General features: G+C 39.4%; 1 protein-coding gene across 2 annotated transcripts in view; it reads right to left on the bottom strand.

Moving 5' to 3' along the window:
* Positions 1-2,749: 2,749 nt before the first annotated feature.
* LOC145460649 (endosome/lysosome-associated apoptosis and autophagy regulator family member 2-like) overlaps positions 2,750-21,632 on the bottom strand; it is a 35,545-nt gene continuing 16,662 nt past the window's right edge. The window contains exons 14-32 of one of the 2 annotated variants that reach the window (XM_081445527.1): positions 20,171-20,238; positions 18,791-18,898; positions 17,651-17,737; positions 16,486-16,553; positions 15,788-15,857; positions 15,414-15,500; positions 13,895-14,033; positions 12,688-12,770; positions 11,575-11,657; positions 11,392-11,443; positions 9,967-10,036; positions 9,742-9,794; positions 8,799-8,880; positions 8,298-8,338; positions 7,684-7,777; positions 6,900-6,976; positions 6,396-6,501; positions 5,998-6,078; positions 2,750-5,104 (exon numbers count right to left, since the gene is read on the bottom strand). In XM_081445527.1, coding sequence (XP_081301653.1) covers positions 5,012-5,104; positions 5,998-6,078; positions 6,396-6,501; positions 6,900-6,976; positions 7,684-7,777; positions 8,298-8,338; positions 8,799-8,880; positions 9,742-9,794; positions 9,967-10,036; positions 11,392-11,443; positions 11,575-11,657; positions 12,688-12,770; positions 13,895-14,033; positions 15,414-15,500; positions 15,788-15,857; positions 16,486-16,553; positions 17,651-17,737; positions 18,791-18,898; positions 20,171-20,238 — 1,542 coding nt within the window. In that variant the 3' untranslated portion in view covers positions 2,750-5,011. The remainder of the gene's footprint in view (positions 5,105-5,997; positions 6,079-6,395; positions 6,502-6,899; positions 6,977-7,683; positions 7,778-8,297; positions 8,339-8,798; positions 8,881-9,741; positions 9,795-9,966; positions 10,037-11,391; positions 11,444-11,574; positions 11,658-12,687; positions 12,771-13,894; positions 14,034-15,413; positions 15,501-15,787; positions 15,858-16,485; positions 16,554-17,650; positions 17,738-18,790; positions 18,899-20,170; positions 20,239-21,632) is intronic. The other variant, XM_081445528.1, reaches the window with a different exon arrangement.

Here is a 21,632-nt window from a genome sequence, read left to right as displayed (position 1 = left end):
TCTTCTGCAAACCCAGCATCTCTTAATGTTAAGGTGTGGCCGGTCCAGATCTAAAAACAATCAACTACAGTCAAGCTCAGCCTAGTTTTCAGTTTTGCCTAGCTTTCAAATCAAAGATGGCGGTAACCGTTGAAGTTGCTTTCATCTTGGAATCGACTGACAAAGAGGGCCCTGGTAATGAAAGAAATGTGGTGACAAGGTTGGGTCAGTAGCTGGTATGATATTTTAAAAAAACAGTGAATACTATGGTTCTCTCTTTCTTCCCCTCAGGTGTCAAGCTGTGCGTTTTTTGGAACGCAGCCGCGTGTCAGTGTATAGTATTACGTTCAAGAAGTGTTTCAGCAGCATTTAACTTCCATTTTTTCCTCTGCACATTTGTTATAATCACGAATAGCAAATTTTCATCTTTACTTGTAGTTCAATCTCGTATAATGAAAACCTGTGTTTACGAAAGTTTAGGGTGACATTTACACGAGAAAGAATAAAAGGTTTGCTTACAACCAATCGTCTTGTCAATTTTTTTGTTTATTGTAGTCGCTGTAGAAGTCCTTTACCCCACCCCTAGTTGGATGATATTCTTGTATATATCGTCACGTGACTCTATCATCGGTAAAATTATGATCTTTCTTAGGGCTTCAAATTTCAAATTTTACCGGCGCACTTTGTCCCGCAAGCTCTCTTCAAAACAGCAACTTCGCGATCTTGTTCCAATGCAACAACAACAACAACAACTTTATTATGACTCGCATATTTACAATTTTACAGAAATATATACACATTAAGTTAAAAAAAAGCTTGACAATAGTAACAGCGCGAACCCTGCACATTGAGGGGAGAAAAGTTTGCCCAGTTCCAGTGATTGTAGGAGTAATTAAAGATGTCTATGGCCTGCACACGCGCTCTCTACCCACACAACTCTCGATCTGTTCTTATCAAAAGACCCAATGAAGCTGAATATCTAGAAACTATGTAACGACAGGATAGCTAAGTTCGCCGAAGAAATACATGCTTCAAGCCGGTTTTCTGATGTTATAAACAAAATTTACGAGGAAAAGTTTTAGCTTTTTATTCACTTAGCTTTTTTTTATTTACTTGAACTACTTGATGAGATTTTCTCTTCGCAGAATTACTCATGTTAATAAAAACATCGTCCTGTAGTGGTACTCGGGCATACTGTACTTAAAAAACACGCGCGCACCTCTAGGACCTTCTAACTTTTCGTTGACCTCTACAATGAGGTTTTTAGCACGAACTTGCCGACATTCACTCCATGAGATATATTTGCTTGCACGCGATTGGTCTAAACGCGTCACGTAACTGGATATCCCCCAGCTAAAACTGGAGAATATCGGAGAGATGTTCCCCAATTTTTCGAAGATCCCGAAGGGAAAAAAAGCCTCCATAGTTATCCTTGGACAGATATTTGCGCGTATTTCGCGTCAAATGGACACTTGTTTATATAAATTTTCAACTTGTCTATATAAATGGCTTAGACCAATAAGGTTTCGCGTTATATTTAGCCAACTTTGACGTGATCACTCGCTTCACAGTTTTTCTGAATGAAATGTCGGCCTCGGCGAGATTTGTTTTTTCAGGTTTCTGAATACGACATTGGACGAGCGAAAAACAAAACAAGACTGGGGCTATTCAAAGCTTTTTTATGGCAAACAAAAAGTCACAGGAGCTTGGAAAATAGGAGTTCCAAGAACTGGTTGCGTGTTTACAGACGTTTTTCTGTGCAAAATAAGGTACGAACATCTGGAATTGCCGCACTCTACTACACGGTCAGCTGGCAAGAATTTGCTTGTAATTTGCTGTTTGTGACACTTACGTTTAAGTTGCGTAAACTTTTGCTTTTTCGGAGGCTCTTTTTCACACGAGGACATGATTGGTCAATACGGCAAGGTCTCGGTTTGTGATTTTCCCGTAAAGACCTCACTTTCGGTTAGTAAGTCGTTTATCGGACCTTACGCATATACGACGGCGACGGCGACGGCAAGGACGACGCCTATTAAAAAGTGGGTTGATATTTTACTTTGGAATTTCGCATTTACGTAGATCTATTCAGAGTGTTTGACGGTATTCAAACTTGGCCCTGCTGAATATGCTACGAATGCGTTTAGTTCCAAATAGAAATACGAAAAATTAGACGTAGTGGGTCCCGTTGTCAAAAAACTTGGAAATTGGTGATTTCCCGTTGCTGTTTTGCAGAGGACGACAAAGAAATGTACCAAGAATTATAACGCACGTGCACAGCTATTGTTCTCCTCCTTGAAGCTTTTGTTTGATGACGTTCTCGTTACACAAAACACGACGGCAACGGCAACGGCAACGAGAACGTCACCAAACAAAAGGTTTAATGAGCGGAACAATGGCTGAGCACGTGCATTATAATTCTTGGTACATTTTGTTGCCGTCCTCTTCAAAACAGCGACGGGAAATTACCAAATTCTGCGTTGTCTGGAGAACGTGAATCGCAACGGCTAACTTTTCGTATTTCTATTTGGAATTGAACGCATTCGTAGCATATTCAGCAGGGGCAAGTTTTAATACCGACAGACACACCTGATAGTTTCAAATAAATGCGAAATTCCGAAGTAAAATAGAAACACATTTTTTACTACGCGTCGTCCTCGCCGTCGCCGTCGTATATGGGTAATGTCCCTCTTGTTTTGCGTAAGGCCCCTAATATCGCATTTGCAGGATACAGTAGTTGTTTGGGAAACCAAGTGAGACCAGAAAACCAAAGTGTCATCACTATCCAACACTTTACTTGAAAACAAAGCTGGTTACACAGGCGGTACACCAACACATTACAATTACATTAAATGTGAAAGAAATGCCATTCTTATTCTATGGATGATAAAACTACATTTTTCGTCTTTTCCCTTGACATAGAAATGAGAAAAATGCTATCAAGTAGCTTAAAGTGCTAACTGCAGAACTCTCAAACCGAACAATAATCCGATTTACTAGCCCGCGTCTCGCCATGTTTAGATTTTTAAAACGCAGTCAACTTCTGAGAGGTCTGGAAGCAAGTAACATTCGAAAATCGGTTCTGGAGTTCGTAACCTTCAGGAACATTATCGGCATGTGATCGTAAATCCGGAGAAATTTCCGAATTTTCTCGGTCGTCCCAGACCCCGCAATAATTTTTCAGCTCCCGACCTCGCACCAGGTCACCTCGTTTTTAAAATTCAAAATGGCTGTCACATCAGCGCAGGTGTTACAATTCTATCACTTGAGCTATGTGCCGTGATCTATTTTACTATTCTACTAAAAATTAAGTAGTACATTGACCACATCTTTGTGGTGTCATAAATATTGAATACAGTACGGAGAGAATTATCGCCCTCAAAGATAACAAAACATACCTGAATCTATGAAACACTCTAAGCAAATAAATGTCACTACACTACTAAAATCATGTCTGAATGGTAACCGTCTACCAATGGACTGTCAACATCCGCCTTATGTGGTGGGTCGTAATAATTATGTTAGGACACTTAAGTAAACCATATTCGTATTCTCGGTATTGGACTGGAACTAGCTTGCAGTGGAGGCTCATGCGTGGAATATCATTAAAAAGAGACAAAAGTCATTTGCATTTGAAAAAACTCCCTGCATTAGCCTCAGTTGCAAGCTAGTTCCAGTTCAATACAGAGAATACGAATATGGCCTATTGGACCATTGTTAATAGAGGGGAATGGATATGAAGCCTGGCAAACGTCAAAGGAGAAAACAAAGATGCCAAGATTTATGTTGGAAGTTCCACGACCGTGCACAATCTTTTGTTTTGCGTTCATACATTATGCATGAGTTACGCAATCAAAACACTTATATTAGTTAGTTCATCGGTCAGTAGTAAATAACTATTGTGTTTTGCGCACGGTCAAGGCCAAGAAAGAGAACAAAAACATACAAAAAAGAACTTTGCCGAGTTTCATAACCATTCCCCTCCATTAACTATGATTGGACGCATCAAAGAAGAGGTTGATACAATGAATTTCCATTGTATCTTTGGGAGTGCTGAAAATATAATCACTTATATTATTTGTGTGCTCCTTCTTGCAAGTGCAATCTTAAACCAGTAATTATGCTGGGACGCAAGTTACGCAGTGGGACTTTCAAAACAATGGAAAGTCGGGCTGGACTGGCACGAGTTCCTTTGTTTTGGAAGTCCCACTGTGTAACTTGCGTCCCAGCGAAATTAATTCCGTACCATGTGACCGGATCGTGCAAAGGGTCTATTACGTCAAAACTGTAAAGATAATTAATTGTCAAAATCTTGCTCACGGGTGGGCATAATGACTCACGCTTGATAAGCGAAAGGTGAGCGGTGGGTGAATTAAATTTTTCAGTTTGTCCCTACCCTATCTAAACTCGCTTAGATGTGGCACTCCAGTCTATAAACAGCTTATAGTCATTTAACAGTCAGCCTAAGGATAAACAAAGCCGTGAAAAAGTTCCCTAACAGCTACTGGTGGGAATCCAAATATGCACAAAGTAGGGGGTGGGGGTGAGGGGTATTTGCCAACTACGTCGTCCCAACATTGCAAATTCAGGGCCACTTTGTTTTAAACATTTTGGCATTTTCACGAGATCTTGAGAATATTGTATGAATAATTGGACAGACAGCATTAAAATCTTGCCTCTATAGGGTTTTACTACAGACTCCTCAAGCGTGACAGCATCATTTTGTCATGCCAAACAGCCAAGAATGTCACGCTGTCTTGTCTATTGAAGAACAGACCTATCTGTGCTACATCGGGTAGACAGTAGTAAAATCTTGCAATCTTCTTCAATACCTTGAATTTAAGCTCGTTTAATCATTAACAGCATTACTCTGTTGTTATTTAGCACTTTCTACTTGCTAGTTTAATGTTTCTGTGGCGGGCTGACAGATGATCGTTAAAGTTGAGCATCAGTGAAGATCGCAACAGAGACTCTAGTTTAAATGGATCAGAGCGTAATATGAATTTACTGCAGTTAGTCCTGTGCTTGTTGGTGTTCAATTGAAGTCATCCGTGAGTGCCTCTTTGCCTGCCTCCAGATGTACAGACTCAAAATACTCGTCATCATCGTCATCAAACGTGACTTTCTCCTAGGATACAACAAACACTAAATACACTGCACAGAAATAAAGCTGACCTTACCGGGCAGCAAGGCACGTTACTGCCTGAACAAGCCGGCCACGAGTCACAAGGTATAAGAGCGCACAACAGTTGATATATTACAGCAAAAACTCAAGTGGAAGAACCTACATGTTTTCATGTTTTGAAGTCTGGCAAAATTGGGGTAGTTAGTTTTGGCTAAGTAAGTTCTTAATTAGGTTAATTACCAGAAAAATAAACTTGGTATTGGTCCTAAAGATACAGTACAAACTGTATTCATTCACAACTTTATTATGATAAGCCCAACACAGCCAATTACAGAATGTATATGTAGTGATGTCTCTATAACAATAGTTCATCATTTAACTGTAACCCACATATAAGAAGCTGCTTGATCTTGCTTGGTCAAACAGGTTCTTATATTTTGGGGTTTCAAAATGGCAAGCTTCTCCCAGCAGGTTCTTAAATCACTAGGTTCTTACACAAAGGTTTTTACTGTATAGTTGCTGTTTAGTATGAACGAAATGCACGAAATAACAAACCACAGGGAGAATAATCGGGGAAGAAAGTTCAATTCTCTGCAAATTTATGTTTATTTGCTGTTTTACGATAAGCAGGGTCCAAAATATAGTCGACAAAATCAAGAGTGGGATCTTTCGATTCGGGCTGGCGGCGTTCACCTTGATCATAACTGAAACGTTGTTGAAAGTATGGAGTCGCCTCAGTTGGACTGATCGATGTTAAAGCAAACATCAAACTTCAGATACCCCAAGAAAGAGTTGTGTGAAATTCAAGAGCTGTGAAGAACATGTTTGTCGCGTACAACATGCACAAGACACGGTCTGTGCTGCAATACTGTAAATTCAAAAGACGAGAGCCTTACCTTCTTCTTTCCTCCACTAGCCATGTCCTTAATCTTCTTGAGAATTTTTTTTCCGCGGTCCTTGCCGACCCTGAAATGAACCTACGTGGGAGGACACGATAGAATCAATTGCCGTGAAAAAAACAAAGTCGTGGATAAAATTCATACCAGCTACGGGAAATGATATCGTATAACTTCACGAGATGTAACGCCGAGGACCATCCGAATACTTTCGTATTTCACCAAACATTTCCCGAAGTCTTCCGAAGATTACCGACAAACACACGAAAGCTTTCGAAGATTTCCGAAAGTCACGACGGCGAAGAAGTTCGAAAACTATCCAAGATCTTTCAATAATCAGCAAATTCAACTAAAAGGTTCCTAAGTCACAAGATGGAAAGCAAAGAAACATCTCTTACCTCCTCCTCGTCTTCTTCATCGTCATCCACCACACATTTCTCAACCTGAGGTAGTTCACCTGGTCGATCACTGCTTGCCACTAAGCGATGATACTTGTAATTAAGCCTACCAATGATTAAGATGGAAATGTTAAACACAGAGTTGCATCCTCTCGTAGTTAACCCACCAATTTATGGGTTCAAATCAACCTAGCCTGCGGTTATTGACGTAGAGAACGTAAGAGAAAGTTTTTAACGACAAAACTGATTTTTGAGCACTTGATCTCATTGATTTCATTGCTCATCACGTGGAAGACACGTGTTAGAAAGCATGAAATAATCATTTTAGGACGCTTAAGTCACAGGTTATGCCCGCTCTAACATACTCTAATAAGAATTGAGAAAACTTTCCTTTTTGTAGGACGTTGAAAATTGCTCTCCAAAAATACCAAAGTTTACGAAAGTGAATGTAAGATTTGAAAAACCATTTGCAGGCGTTGAACGGTAGTTCTTTTAAGGACATACTTCCTGTTCTTGTACCACAGGCCAAACATGGTGCAAATCATGAGGACTACCAGGGCAGCCACCACAGCAATCCCAATCTGAAAAGATCAAGCAAATATGCAAAATCACATTTATTCCTTTTTTATGCCTAAAGAAAAACAGAGGCAGAAAACAGAAAACCTTGGCACCATGTGATGTCTAAAACTAACATGCGAGGGGATAACCTTGAGAATAAAGCCTGTATGGGGAAAATGGAGGATGCACTCCCTTACTGCTTATCCTCTCTCGCAAGAACACATCACAAAACCCCTAGCTAGCGCTTAAATGCACACCTGTCAAAATGGCTACTGTGCCTATCAGTGACGCTAAAGTCATGGAATTTCTTGGCTCGAATCTGAGACTTTTTATGTGACTGTACATGCAAATCCTACACGTACTTAACTAGGTTTTACAACAACGGGATGGGATGCGCGGTGGCCTCATGGTTAGTGCGCTCGACACCGGATCGAGCGGTCCGGGTTCGAGCCCTGGCCGGGGATATACTGTTGTGTTCTTGGGAGAGACACTTCACTCTCATACTCTTCAAATGGGTACCCGCGAACTTAATGCTGAGGGGTAACTCTGGATGGACTAGCATCCCATCCAGGGGGGAGTAGAAATACTCTTAGTCGCTTCATGCTACCGAAACTGGGATAGCAGAGCTTCAGCCTGATGGGCCACTTGGCTTGTATGCAGACTTTACCTTACAAAAACGGGAGGGAGTTTTCAAAAGCCACTACAAGACAGAATTGACAAGTTTTCGTACCTTGAAATCCTTCAAGGCTGAACCAACTGACTGTTCCCAAATTTCGCAATTGAGGTGCTTTACAGGCGGTAAGGGAACTCCATCGCGACACAGTCTGAAATGATCAACAAAACAAGACAAGATCTTTAGAGCAGTTTTCAATTGAGTGCCTTAAAACCAAAACCAATGTCATCTCTCTAGCCAATCACGAAAGACACAGGCAATCCAAGGAACCAACCAAGACTTAAAAAATCCAAGAAGCTGACGCGAGCGCGGGAAAACGAGTGCGAGCGAATCACGTTTGGTTTTGGTTTTACTTCTGATTGGATGAAAAAGTGGCACGAGTTTTCTACACCAATCTTGTAGCGAATGCAAAACCAAAAACTTTTCAACACTGAAGTGAACACCGCTCTAACATCAGCACTTAATTGCTAGTTATCTGTTCAGCATCAGTGACTACGGTCCAACCTTCAAAAACGATGTCCCTTGTGAGTAGGCAGTTAGTGATGGTCCCATCTCGAGCTTATTTTCTACTGTGTATGATTGCCCAAATGTGACAAATGAGTGACTGAGTGGCCTAGGGACTACTCACAGCAAAAACACTTTCAACTGAAGAATACAGAAGGCTTACTCACTTTGGTTGTTTCCACATGTAGGTTAACGATTTTTTTCCACTCTAGGGAGAGACACAATCGTTAGTAAAAATATCGATGTTACTTTAATATTGGTCCCGTAAGCTGCTCTGGTCATGTAATAAACGGTTCGATAATTTCTAATATCACAGTTCGACAATTACAACAAATTTCTCAAGTTGTTGGCCGTCAGAGTTGTTAGCGCAAATTGCAGTTGGAAAAAGCTTAGCTAGTTCTTATCTTAATGTTCAACACCTTTAGGAATTAAGCGAGCATGCCCTTTAGAATCCACATTGCCTTTGTTAGCATATCATTGTTAAGGTTTCCTATCTTAGGGACAACGATGCACATAAAAAAATTTAAAGGAAACCATTAAAAGATGCCAGAATCTCGCTCGCTCCGTTTACTGTGATTGCGCTCACATTGAAATCCACTTTCTCCTTGCCATACTGTTTTACTTTTAGTGGAGCCATTACGGAGAAATTGCATTTTAATCAAACTCACCTCACAAGAGGACTTGACTTGTTTGTAATCAGAGACTGTACAGATGGGACAAGCAATCTTTGTTCGCCACAAGACCTCAAACCTAACAGATTTAAATCAAAGCTGACGATTACTACAACAACTTGACAACCTTCCCCCTCATTACGCCTGAGCCGTTACAGATCATACAGAGCTTTAGATACACCAGTGAGATTTACTCACAAGTTTTCAGTAAAATACTTAGACGAGACATTGCGTTATATCTGATAGCTTTCTGTACTCTAAGTTGTGAGCAAACTTAATTGACCTAGGGCCCGTTTCTCGAAGGTCCAGAAAAGTTTTCACACCAGGAAAGCCATAGCAAAATCTCGAACCTTATGATTACAGAGCTGTTTTATTCATATTCTGTTCTTAATATGAACTGAGGTTTCCTTCATACAAGAAGTTTCAGGCCTATATAGACGCTTCTCCATTTTTAGATACGGATGAACTAAAAATGGCTTTACGGGTTCGAAAAGTTTCCGGGGCTTTCGAGAAACTGGCCCCTGGTCTAGATGTCCGACGGTAGTTGTGCCATAACCACAATATTACGAGAGCTAGTTTTTGTCACTGCGACGTTTCAACAAAGCCTTCTAGTACGATAACAGTGGCTAACACGTTTTTGACAAGCAAAACTGATACAACGTCACATGCTCTAGGCACTGAATATTTAAAAAATACAGCTCTGTGAGCTTAAGCACCACGTTGGTGCAAACCTTTAATGCACCAAGTAAACAGAGCTAACGAATTGTAGGTGACTTTCACTTAATTCTTGTTAGAAGTTGTTAGATCACGATACAACATTTAACTACAAGAAACTGAGCATCCAAGTAGCTATCACAAGTTTCAAATGAAGAACTCAATAGTACTTTCGTTGTTGTTGTTCACAAAAACGTGTCGCCATTTAAGTATCTCTGAAACCTACCGACAACCATCACATGTTCCATCTGGACACTTAGAGGGCATACCGAGCATACCCTATAAAAAACAATATCACTCAAAGTTATTGCACTGTTATTACGTATTACAAAGCATTTGGTACAAAAATAGGGCGCCCTAAAAGCCATACTTCTGCAACTCCAAATAACAGCAGCAACGAAGACTGAAAGCAGTAGAAAGAAAGAAAAAATAAAACTAATCAAAGAATTACCGTTCCTGCTGTGACATCGCACAAGACTGTAGCCCAAACTGATCGACCATTGGGGCAAGCTTGAGTGGGGCTAAACCAGACAAACAAGAGATGTGTAAGCTAAAATCAGATTCGTCTTTGGGATGAACAAAATAAAGGCAATGGAAACCTGAAATAACTTGTCCACTAAGGTAGGATATCGGCAAATAAATTAAAGAAAAATACGTATGATTCAGATATGGTAAAATTAAGATGGATCAAGAACGTCGAACTTGAAAAACAAAAACGATTGCGCAAAATTTTGGTAGATACGTCGTCCAGAATGCACCGCCCTTAAGAGAAATTCGTCCTAAGACAAAAAATACAATACAGTTCGGTGTTTTTTGTTCTATAATCCCTCTAAGCTTAATAGATAACGTCATTTATACCATGCCATAGAAAAAACAGCCAATCAGAATACAGGAAAGCCGTTTTATATTCGACGATACTACATCTAACCTTCCCATCATGCGTCACGCTTATGTTGCATTGACTGTGTTATAAATTGGTTATGCAACACTCTCTCGTGGTATATCGTGAAATATCCCGCGAGTTACTTGTATTTTCTTGGTTTTCTCGCCGAAAGGCCCGTGTGTGTATCGCGAAAATACAAGTAACTCGTAGAATATTCCATGATATACCACTTGAAAACGTTGCACAACTAATATTTCTTTCCATCTGTTCTAGCAGTAGTAAAGGCTAGCGTGCCACGAGTCCATGTGACTCAGTGGTTAAAGCATCCAACTGGAAAAGTTAGGCGTTCGACTCTTGCTCTGGACTCAGATTTTTTTTCTTTCTCTCCCGTCTTCATTACAACAGAATTTACATCTTTCTAACTTTCAATAGGCCCTTTGCAGCTGGGGTCACGTGACTAAATTTTTCCTAGAAAATCTTTATACTATGGGCTATAACTTAAAGAATGCCAGAAATGGAAAGAGCGCATCAAAAACACCAAAATGGCCAAGTTTGAGGCCCCTGGAATTAAAGAGTAAGTTTATACGACAGTTGGAATTTTCGGAAAATTTAATGGATTTGTATGTAAAATGTTGCTGGAGAGCAAGACCTTGCTCTCCAGCAACTTTGTCCATACAAATCTTCTCATTCTTTTAAAAATTCGGACCGTCATAAAATCTCCTTCTTTAATGATGGGGGGCATCAAACTTGGCCATTTTGATATTTTCGACATGCTTGTTCCATTTCTGGCATTTGTTAAGTTATAGCCCATAATTTTATGAAAAGTAGGTCACGTTATGGCTTAGCTGCAAAGGGCCTATTCATTTAAATACGCACAAGTCTCTATCTTGAATGTTTTACAACAAAGCAACACAGAGGAAAGTATTTTTTAAAATTAATTTACTAAATGAAGTAAAAAAAAAAGAGAGAGAGAGAGAGAGAAGAATGCCTTACGTGCCGCTGTGGAACTTGAATAGGAAAAAGGTCGAGGTGTTTGTCACTGCACCTGCGATGTTAACAAAGCATTGAATGAAAACAGTGAATACGGGGAAGTTAGGCTATGTAATTAGCCTGTTATGCCTTTTTTCTGGCCTCAGAATCTGTGAAAAAAAAGACTAAAAATAACTAGTGTAATACCTCCTTTTTCAGCAAACACTGATGTTTCATTGGTGGAGTTGTCACCGATATCCTCGTAAATACCCACAAGACGATCAGCAAGGCTGAAAGATAACAACAGTTTTTTTAACCTTTAACCTTTGTTAACCTTTATAGACCATATTTGTATTCATGGTATTGGACTGGAACTAGCTTGCAACTGAGGCTAATGCAGGGAGTTTTCAAATACAAATAACATTAATGTCTTTTTAATGGTATCTCCCCGCATGAGCCTCGACTGCAAGCTAGTGCCAGTCTAATACCGAGAATACCAAAATGGCCTATTCCAAAGTTATAATTTGCTTTTTCCCGAGGAAATGGGACTAAACTAGGGCACAGATGAAATTGGATAACCAAAAATAATTGGGTCACCAGTTTTAAAATTTGAACTATCTTCTTCCATTTGTTTGTTTAAGGTTGGCTTCAGCTCCTTTATAAAGAGCATTTCGTAGATCAGCCAACCTTGAACAAACAGTCAGATTCAATCCGTGCAAAGTTATTCATATAGGTTTTTTTTTATAGTAGTTTATTAATTTAACTCTTACATTTTAGCGCTTGTATTTACATATTTTATCGTTTGACATTCTCACGCCCTAATTTGTACTTATATATGTATATTTCATTCGTTTTTTCTTCAACTTGAAAATGATCTCAGAGAGATCGAAACGTCGTTTTTTACCGCTAGTTTTTATTCTGAAATGTTTTTCAAAAAAACTACTTATAAGTATCTACTTGGCTGGTTAAACGGTTGAAGGGCTCTAGGCAAAAATGAACAATGGCCGTTCTTGGGTCATTTTTTATGTCCTCGAAAGTCACTGAATGTTTGCCCGTTGAGTCAATCTAGTTGAAAAGAGCCACCCTGGAATTTTGGGCTGGTTGGACTTCGTTTTGATATAAAAACAAATCATATCTAGGAAGAAGTTTTCCCCTAATAATGGCAACTCTGTCTTCCCTAACTTATTAAAGCAGAAGTTAGGAAGGAAGTGGATTAAATTCTAAACAAGATTGGGGGCAATGAAACCGCACAAGCTTCTGGATGTTTGGTTTCGCTTAGCGATTTGTTCAGGATAAAACAAAACTAAGTATTCGACTAACCTGATTGTCTGAGTGGTGACAAGTTGAGGAGGACCGGGTACGACAGTCATACGACAAACAGGTGACGTCAGATTGTAGTATTCCTGTCAAAAAACATCGTTAAATTAAAGGTGCTGTGTCAAGCAGATGTACACATATCGCAAGATTGAAGACAGGCAAGACTGTCAAATGCCCTCAAAATTTTCCCCGCCCACTTATTTAACTTCAGGTTTAAACATTGATTCAAGGTGTAGTACATAAACTTTCTCTTATGAGCACCTAAAAATAACTCTGTTTGAACTCTCGTAGAAATTTTACAATGTATATTTTTACGTTCCTATAATCCGCCACAGAGAGGCCACTTGAAACATTCCCTTTTGTGTCTAAGTTCCTATAAACGGACACCGCCGAGAAAACTCCCTTTAATGTTATTCCCGCTTTAATAAAAGAACTTCATAGTATGATCACATCTTCTACTAAATGTAAGTACTGTAACGAACGCCACAAATCACTACGGGCCAAAGCTAGAACACAGAACGGTTTTTAGTCCCAATCAACATTGGACAAGACAATCAAACAGACATTCACTAAATCTGGCAGTACTTTCTGTTCTACATGTAAATGGCTACCTATACTTTGTACTGTCAGTGGCCGTTTACAAGGAACATTTCCATACAGTTAACAGCTACCCCAGGGTATCTGCGATTTGCTATACAGTAGGCTGTTCCAGGCGTTCCTCGAGTTGAAGAGAAACGCGAAAAGAGGCGAGAGAAAAAATAGGAGAAGGGCTTATGGTGTTCTCCCACGTCACACTCCTTTCCTATTTTCGTCCCTTGCCAGTGTCTTGTCCAGGGACACATTACAACGACCACGACCAGGGCTCGTTCCCGGACCCCTCGCTCCGAGCCTATCGTGCTATCTATTATACCACCATGCGTCCACATCGCCGTTTTTTCAAACCAAACTCCTGGAAGATGCTAGATAGAGCGCTTTTCAATTGAGTGTCGTGAAACCAAAACCAAAGTAATCACCCTGGCCAATCAGAGAGCACGCAGACAATACAATGAACCAATCAGAGCTCGAAGTAATTATGCGAAGCGCGGGAAAAAGCGTGCGAACGAGTCACGGTTAGTTTTAGTTCTACATGTGATTGGATGAAAAAGTGGCGTGAGTTTTTTAAGCCAATCGTGTAACATGGTGAACTGTGCAATCAACCAATCATACTCACTGATTTCCCAGAACTAAGACTGATATTGCTGTGGCACTTTGCTAGCTGGTATGGATGACCACAGAGACTCAAGTTGAAGAGGTGATAGTAGCGGAAACCACGACTGGTAAATGACGGAGCACTGGCAACACTGTGAGTCCTACAGAAAGACGAAAAGTGATTAGCTACAATTCACTGTGCGTTCGAGGTTCCTGTTGTAGACAAGCCCTAAGGTTGACTACACTGTGTAAATCACATGACAAAGATTGTAAGAAAGATAAAACGACATATAAGATTTGTTGTGAGAAAAACATGTAATTGAAGACAGGAGGCATTGTTATACCCCCTAACTCAAACACCTTTTCCGATTGGAGAACGTGTCACGTGCCGTGGGTCAAACCTCACTAACTCCCTAGGGCGAACAAAACTCACTAACTTCCTAGGAAAACAACAACTTGAACTTTCGACTCGCACGCGATCAGGTCGTGCACCTTGAAACAGCGGCAAATTTGTGTGCCAGTCGGCCTGATGTCAAAAAGCCATTGAAGTCGGGCAACGTTTCTCACTAGAGAAGGCATTCATTATTCAAGAAAAGGGATTTATAACTGGGAAAAAACATATCAGATTAACAAAGGGAAAATTTGAACATTGTGTCTTCAAGCTTTTAATTTGGCGCCAAAAATGTCAAAAATGGGTCGGGCGCGTTCGGCAACTCGCTCTTCGATCGCTGTCGCCACTCGCCAGGTAGGAATATAGTTGCGTCATTTACAACAAAATATGCTGTTCCTCGTCAAATCAAAGCCAGAATTCTCGAGTTAAGCATTAGAATAAGGCAAAGTTAAGTATTGTCTTTATTTTTGTTGGCTGCAAAGAAAAAGACTGTTATCGTGTCGTTTCAGTAGGACAGCTCTGCTTGACTGCCGCTCGTACAAATCAGTTTTTCGCAGTTTTTTTTAACAAAACACTTAATGACTGGCCCCTCGGGAAACAGTGAGTTTTGTTTCCCTTCGACCCTCAATGTCATTGAGGGTCTCGGGGAAATAAAACTCACTGTTTCCGTTGCGGCCAGTCATTAAGTGCTTATTATTCCCTCGCTCGTTCATTTATTTTAATCTTTCGTTGAAAAATACACATTCTAACAGGCTTCTACAATTCTTGTGTAAAATTACCTCAACGCACAAGATTCAAATATGCCCACAAGGGATTTAACAATCACACAAGTACAATTTCTCACCATCACTTTTCACTATTACTCTTTGAAAGATTAGAGATAATACTGCAGAGATAATATGCTAATAGTTTTCGGATTTTACGTTATTTCACGGGTTCCAACCAACAAAATACAAGTTAGATGAATGCTTCGTATGAAATAGAAGATAAACTTATTAACAAGCTCTGGGACAGCACGGGTGAAACCTAAAAGAGGCTTAGTTGCCTCGATGTGCCTTGAAATTCTTAAAGTACTATTAAAGAAATGTTCTACAATGGTAAAGAGAATTCAACTTTTCATCAAGACAGCATGTAACATGGTAGTTCTTACCCCTGTAGATCAGTGAGATTGAACATTCGCCTGTGCTTTGCTGAGAAAAAATGGCACGTTGAATGACACAGAGTTGATCCTTTTTCACTGAAATAACGCAAAGATACTCAGCGTTAACTAAATACAACAAAAATAATAAACAACGAAAAAAACCTTTCCATTAATGAATTCATTATTGGAAGAATTGACTGGAAAATTCAGAAATACTTTTATCAATTGGTGATCAATCAATCAGTAAATCTGTGGTCTCAACTGCAAACAAATCTACAGCCTTCCACGCACAGATACCATGCTCTAGAACTGAGCTATAAAAGCTTGCGTGCGTTGGGCCATGTTATAACGAGGTTCAAATGAAACAAACCGTAAATTGTTACCTTTTGAGTCCTGGACCACATGGGATGCAGGAATCTGCCCCATACGGGTTACTGGTATTCAGGTAAGTGTCTGTTGAAGACAGAAGTGCATCCTTTACAACAATGACCGAGATACATATGCATTACAACAACTGACAAAGTAGGAGAGCTGTATGGGATCAAAATTTGCCCGAGGGCATCTGGGTGCAGCAAGCTCCAAGTACCATGGCATGGATGAGAAGAAGATAAATTTCTCATCCAGTTAGCTTGGCATTCTTCAAAACTTATGATGCTTGAAAATACAATGTAAATTTTCACAATGCCATTAACAAATTTTGAATACAATATTGCAATCTTTGTTCACTGAACTGAAGGTCTGCTATTTACACCTACCGGTAATCATACCTTTTTAGGATGTTTTGGCAGCATATCAGGCTAGTTTTGTAGAGACATGTTTCATATCTTGGTGATACTTAGTCAAAACAAAATACCAATCACGAGATCAAACAAACCTAATGTGCAGCCTAAGCACACTAGAAAAGGTACTATTAGGTATTTACCAAACCCAATTTCAGCCAAGTGTCTGTGTAGCCATATCAGGTCAGTGACTTCATAAGTTTGGCTGATTGAGAATTTGGGTACAGTAAGATGCCTAAAGTGATGAACTGTAAATGAGACAATTAAGACCAAGTACCATAAAATAAAAACATAACAATCACCTTTGGGGCATGGCACACACTTGTGATTCTTTGTGTCCACGTAATTACCCTTGGGGCAACTGATGCATCTGCAAATAGAAAAGCAACCAACTAATTATTAGCAATACTGAAAAAACAAATATCGACAAAATGAACTTTAATGAAAGCTAACAAATTGTGACGTCCCTCGACAGTAACATTCAATATATCAATAACAGTCACTCAGTGGCCAGAGCAGCAGTATTTGCGCTTGTAAACAGTTTGCTTAGGGTCTGTCGATTTGGTTACCTAGACCAAAACTGGATAGATTCTCTGCCTCACACTTTAAAAGACTGGCTCCTGCTACCAACAAAAGCATGCCTATTATACATGTACACATGCCTAAAAATATGCCTAACACTTAAGCACCAGCATAAGCAAGCTTAAAATAAAGCTGTCAATTGTAAAACTCACCTGCCAACTTATCTTTTTCAACTGAATGTTGAAAGAAATCAGGCAATAACTTCGGTTTTGGTTTTACTACAGTTTGAGATTAACTTCAGGAGTAGCCAAAATGGTAAGTAATTGGTTTGATTTTGCCTTTGCTTTGACAACACTCCATTGAAAACTGCTCTAATTACGTATGTTTATGTTTAAATTGAGTGAGGACATGAATAAATACTTGTACTTAATATTTGGTTTGTAAAAGCCAGCCTAAAATAGCTATCTCCTAGCTAAATAAAAGAATCTTTGTTTACATTATTCGTCTCATTAGCATAAGCGATACAGTTTCTGATGGAGCTATAAAAACATTAATTCTGAATATTGAGAGGGCACAGCACGATTAACTGTCCTAAGGAATCTGAGCCCAATGTATTGAATACTTTTTGGGCGACATGGGTCTAAAAGAACAAAATTTTACAAAGAATGCATGAGCTCATCAGCGCTTTTGCCATCCAGTTATTTTGCAGTTTGTAAAAGCCAATTTCTGCTAAAATACTACACAAAAAGAGCCAAAACTTTCACCAATTACTACGTTTGACAAGCTCTTTAAATGTTTATAGTCAATTCGTGTCTAGCTCGATGACTTCTACCCAAAAAGTCGTATTTTAATGAGGGAAAATGTAGACAATGACGTCAGCAAAGATTCGCCTATAAGTAACATTCTTTTGGTAATGTGTATACATGTACATACAATCATACATACCCATTTCCTGATGAGACTGGGCACTCACGACAGTGATCTGCACCTCCTCCGAAGGTGTTGTTCACAGTAATGGAGTAGATCTTCACCCTGGATCACAACAGAGAGAAAACAAACAAAATCAAACATTTAAGCAAATGAACAGAAGGGTGATCATTTGTATCAGACCACCCTCATCACTGTTTCTGTCTCTAATTTAGAACTTTCAAAGGAAAGAAGCAAACCTCATTTCTTGGAAAACTGAACGGTTGTCGACAAATATCGTTCCTAGAATCTCTCACTTTTCTTTGGTTTAGTTGTCGATGTGTTCCAGATGACACGTAACAACCCAACTACAGTGTATCCCCGGTTTCTCTCTTGACGTGGTTTTTGACCCAACCGGAAGTAATATTTCACATTTTCAAACGGCTAAAACATGGTGAAGGAAAATCGCTACGGGAAAAATGTTTTCGCTTTTCACATCAGAAGCTGATGTAGAATCTAACAAGAAAATTAAAAAATTCTGTGATACGCACTTTAACAAGATGTCAGTAGTTATTGTGGCAAGTTTGAAAAGAGACAGGTCAAAAAGTAAGCACCTTGGATGATACACTTTAAAGTTGCAACAATGACAGATGTTTACAAGTTAGTACATGGTAGTTGATGACAACTTTTGTAGAATAGAGTCATGCAAAGTGGTAAAGAAACAGGTCAAAAGGTGAGAATTTCAGATGATACACATCTAACTTGCAACTATGACAGATGTATACAAGTACATGGCAGTCAATGACACAGAGAGCATAGAGCAGTTTTCAACTGAGTGCCAAAAGTAATCAAGGAATTACTTTGGTTTTGGTTTAAGTTTTACTACAGTTTGAGATTGGCTGAGTAGTCTAAATGGTATTGTAACTGGTATTGTGACTGGTATTGTAACTGGTTTTTGCTTTACAACATTCAATTGAAAACCACTCTGCAAGTCTTTGCAAATTTAACACTTGTGGACATGCAATGTTTACTGCATGTTGATGCTGCAATGGCCCTATCTAGATGCCATGCTGACCCAATATGGATACTTCCTTGGCCTTTAAAGAATCAATGCTGGCCCTATATGAATGCCATAGGAAGTCAAGTTGAACCCCACAGAGTGGCAATGTATTAACATACCGGTCATCAACGTAACTCTGTGACAGTCCATTATCCTCAAAATAAAATGAAGTTTCTTTTTGGAATATCCAGATAAATTCTGTGCTCTTCTGAGATGAAATGATGTAACTGAAAACAAAACAACAACAAAAAAAAGTTATAAATCTTCACATAATTCTACTCACAATGAACTTGTGTAGAACTGTTTTCAGAGACCACTCAACTTTTTCAATTATTAGAATTATTGTTATTATTATTATTATTATTATTATTATTATTATTATTATTATTCAGGAGTGATTCATTGCATTATTGCCATAAACAGCTCTGCTTCATATGCTTCATATTCATATTCATATTAAACAGAGCTGATGCAATAAACCAATGAATTACTCCTGAATCCTGGAACTATCCTCATTTAATTCTATTCAACTTTTGGAAGATAGATAATGAAGGTTTTCAGAGCAATTCAAGTATAATGCACCATATTACTATGATTTCCATTTGGCATGAAAACTGAGTCATAATTATATTACTGTAACAAGGCACAAGTATTAAAGAAGTACACACATAGAAAGAAAAGGATCAACATGCCCAACTTCCCAACAAAAGTCCAAGCACCATCTCCTCAGAGTCACCTCATTATAGTTCAAGCAGGGCTGTCATTAGGGGCCATAACCCATAACACCTGTTACAGCTGAGTATGCTTGATTTTCCCTTGATGCTACGGGTGGGGAGGGGGGGGGGGGTAAAATTGCCTTTTGTTGATATAATTCACCCACAAAGTAACAAGTTTGCTACGGCTGTGGAGAACAAGGGTACAGGTGACTCAAAACTTAATGACAGCCCTGACAAGAGTGTACTCAGATTGAAAGCACGAGTAGAACAGTGACAAAGTGTCTTATATTGCCAGAACTTTTCCAGGCTTCCTTTACTACTAGTCACGTCCAGATGGAATGCTACATGCATTCCACGCAGGGTTACCCTAGCACTAAACTCACTGACACTCATTAAACACCTGGGTGGAGAGAGGTACTCTGAGAGTAAAATGCCTTGCCCAAGAACGTGACATGGTGACCATGGCTAATACTTGAACCCAGACCATTCAATCTGGAGTCCAGCATGCTCTCCAACAGGCCACTGTGCCTTTCCATATCAACCAGTGGGGAGCTATACCAAGACAAGGCAGTCACACTGAGCACTTCTGAGAAATCCTTCCCAAGTACCACTTACTCAGGACTCATTGTAAAATAAGATAATTTTAGGACAGTTTCATCAAGAAAAAAATGCTCTGACATAAAATATAATGATTAATGGGTGCATTTTGCCTTCACTGACAAACTGGAAAACATTGGTCCATTTTTTCAAAAGTCTCCTCTATGATATAGCTTCTTTACTCACCTGTATTTCTGTTTCCCATTATTTCCTGTCCATGTCTCAATCAAACTTGTTCCTTTGAAACGGGGCCTCTGAAAAATTTATGCATGTAAAAGTTAATGATAATTTCACAGTCAGGTTTTAAAATGATAATTTTCAAAAGTTAAACAAGACTAGGGCTACAACAATACATTCTCCAAGGATACAATAATTACTGGCATGTACCTCTACACACTAGCTAAAACACTATTTTCCATTCATCACCATTATTTTACTGAATCATAAAATTGTGATATTAACTTAATCAACTATTCTCACTGCAAAGTGCCCACAAAACTTGCCTACATGTACATGTACACACAGTCTTATCTTATGAACCTAATAGGCCCTTTGCAGGATCCGGTCACATGGTACGGAATTAATTACGCTGGGACGCAAGTTACGCAGTGGGACTTCCAAAACAAAGGAACTCGTACCAGTCCAGCCTGACTTTCCTTTGTTTTGGAAGTCCCACTGTGTAACTTGCGTCCCAGCGTAATTAATTCAGTACCATGTGACCGGATCCTGCAAGGCGCCTATCCCCCAGTTTTAACTTAGGGATTAGGTAACCCCCAGGGACTTTTAAGTCCCTAAGGGTCTCCCTTGCCTATATATGCACATTAATTTAGGTTTTAAGCGTCTTTCTGTAGTTTTTTAACCACCCAATGGTGATTTGTACTAATTTAGCACATCTCTGTTGTGCAAACTAGACCAAATCTTGCCACCCATATCTTAGCTTTGGCGAGGCAGTAAATGGCTACAAGGCTATGGTCTAAGAAAAATTACAAGCCCAAACTGAAAGGTTCCTAATCGTGAGATCCTGGGTGTCCAGCACTTAGATGAAAAAAGTCTGTTTTTCCAGTCACCCACAGGCAAAAGTTAATAGCCTGTGGTACCCAAGCACCCCGGGCTTCATTTTAATATTAACTATTATTTTTTTCTCAAGCATGTGAGCAGGTCAGAATCCTAAATCCTCAAATTTGATTGGCCAATCATACGCACGTGACCAGTCCAACTTTTTACCATACAGCCCACGGGCCGGATTTTTTCCCTGCTGCCTAAATTTCATTCCTAAAAGTTAGCGGTAATCGTCAATCTTTTGCCTTTTTTACACAACCATCGACGATTAGTCAACACAAGTTTTTCTCTGTTCACTTTAAAATGGCAAGGAAAGTCACTGTAAGTAAATTCAATTGAGTGTTTTGAAGTTGTGAGAGTTTGCTTGGTTGTTTGTAGCTAGGCGCTGAAATGGCGCGTAATCCTGTGTTTCTCTCGCCGTAAAATTTGAGTCAATTTCAGTCAAGTTTACCTCTCTGATCATTGCTGTAGTTAGGAGAATTTCTGTGGAATACCCTTAACAAATTTCCTCACTTTCTGCTATTCAATTTACAATAGAAATGTCTGATTTCAAGTGATTTTAAAAGCAACAACTGACAGAAATTCTTTT

The sequence above is a fragment of the Orbicella franksi genome, chromosome 11 (assembly GCF_964199315.1).
Source record: "Orbicella franksi chromosome 11, jaOrbFran1.1, whole genome shotgun sequence".
NCBI classification, from domain to species: Eukaryota; Metazoa; Cnidaria; class Anthozoa; order Scleractinia; family Merulinidae; genus Orbicella; species Orbicella franksi.
This window is presented reverse-complemented; position numbering and strand designations above follow the sequence as displayed.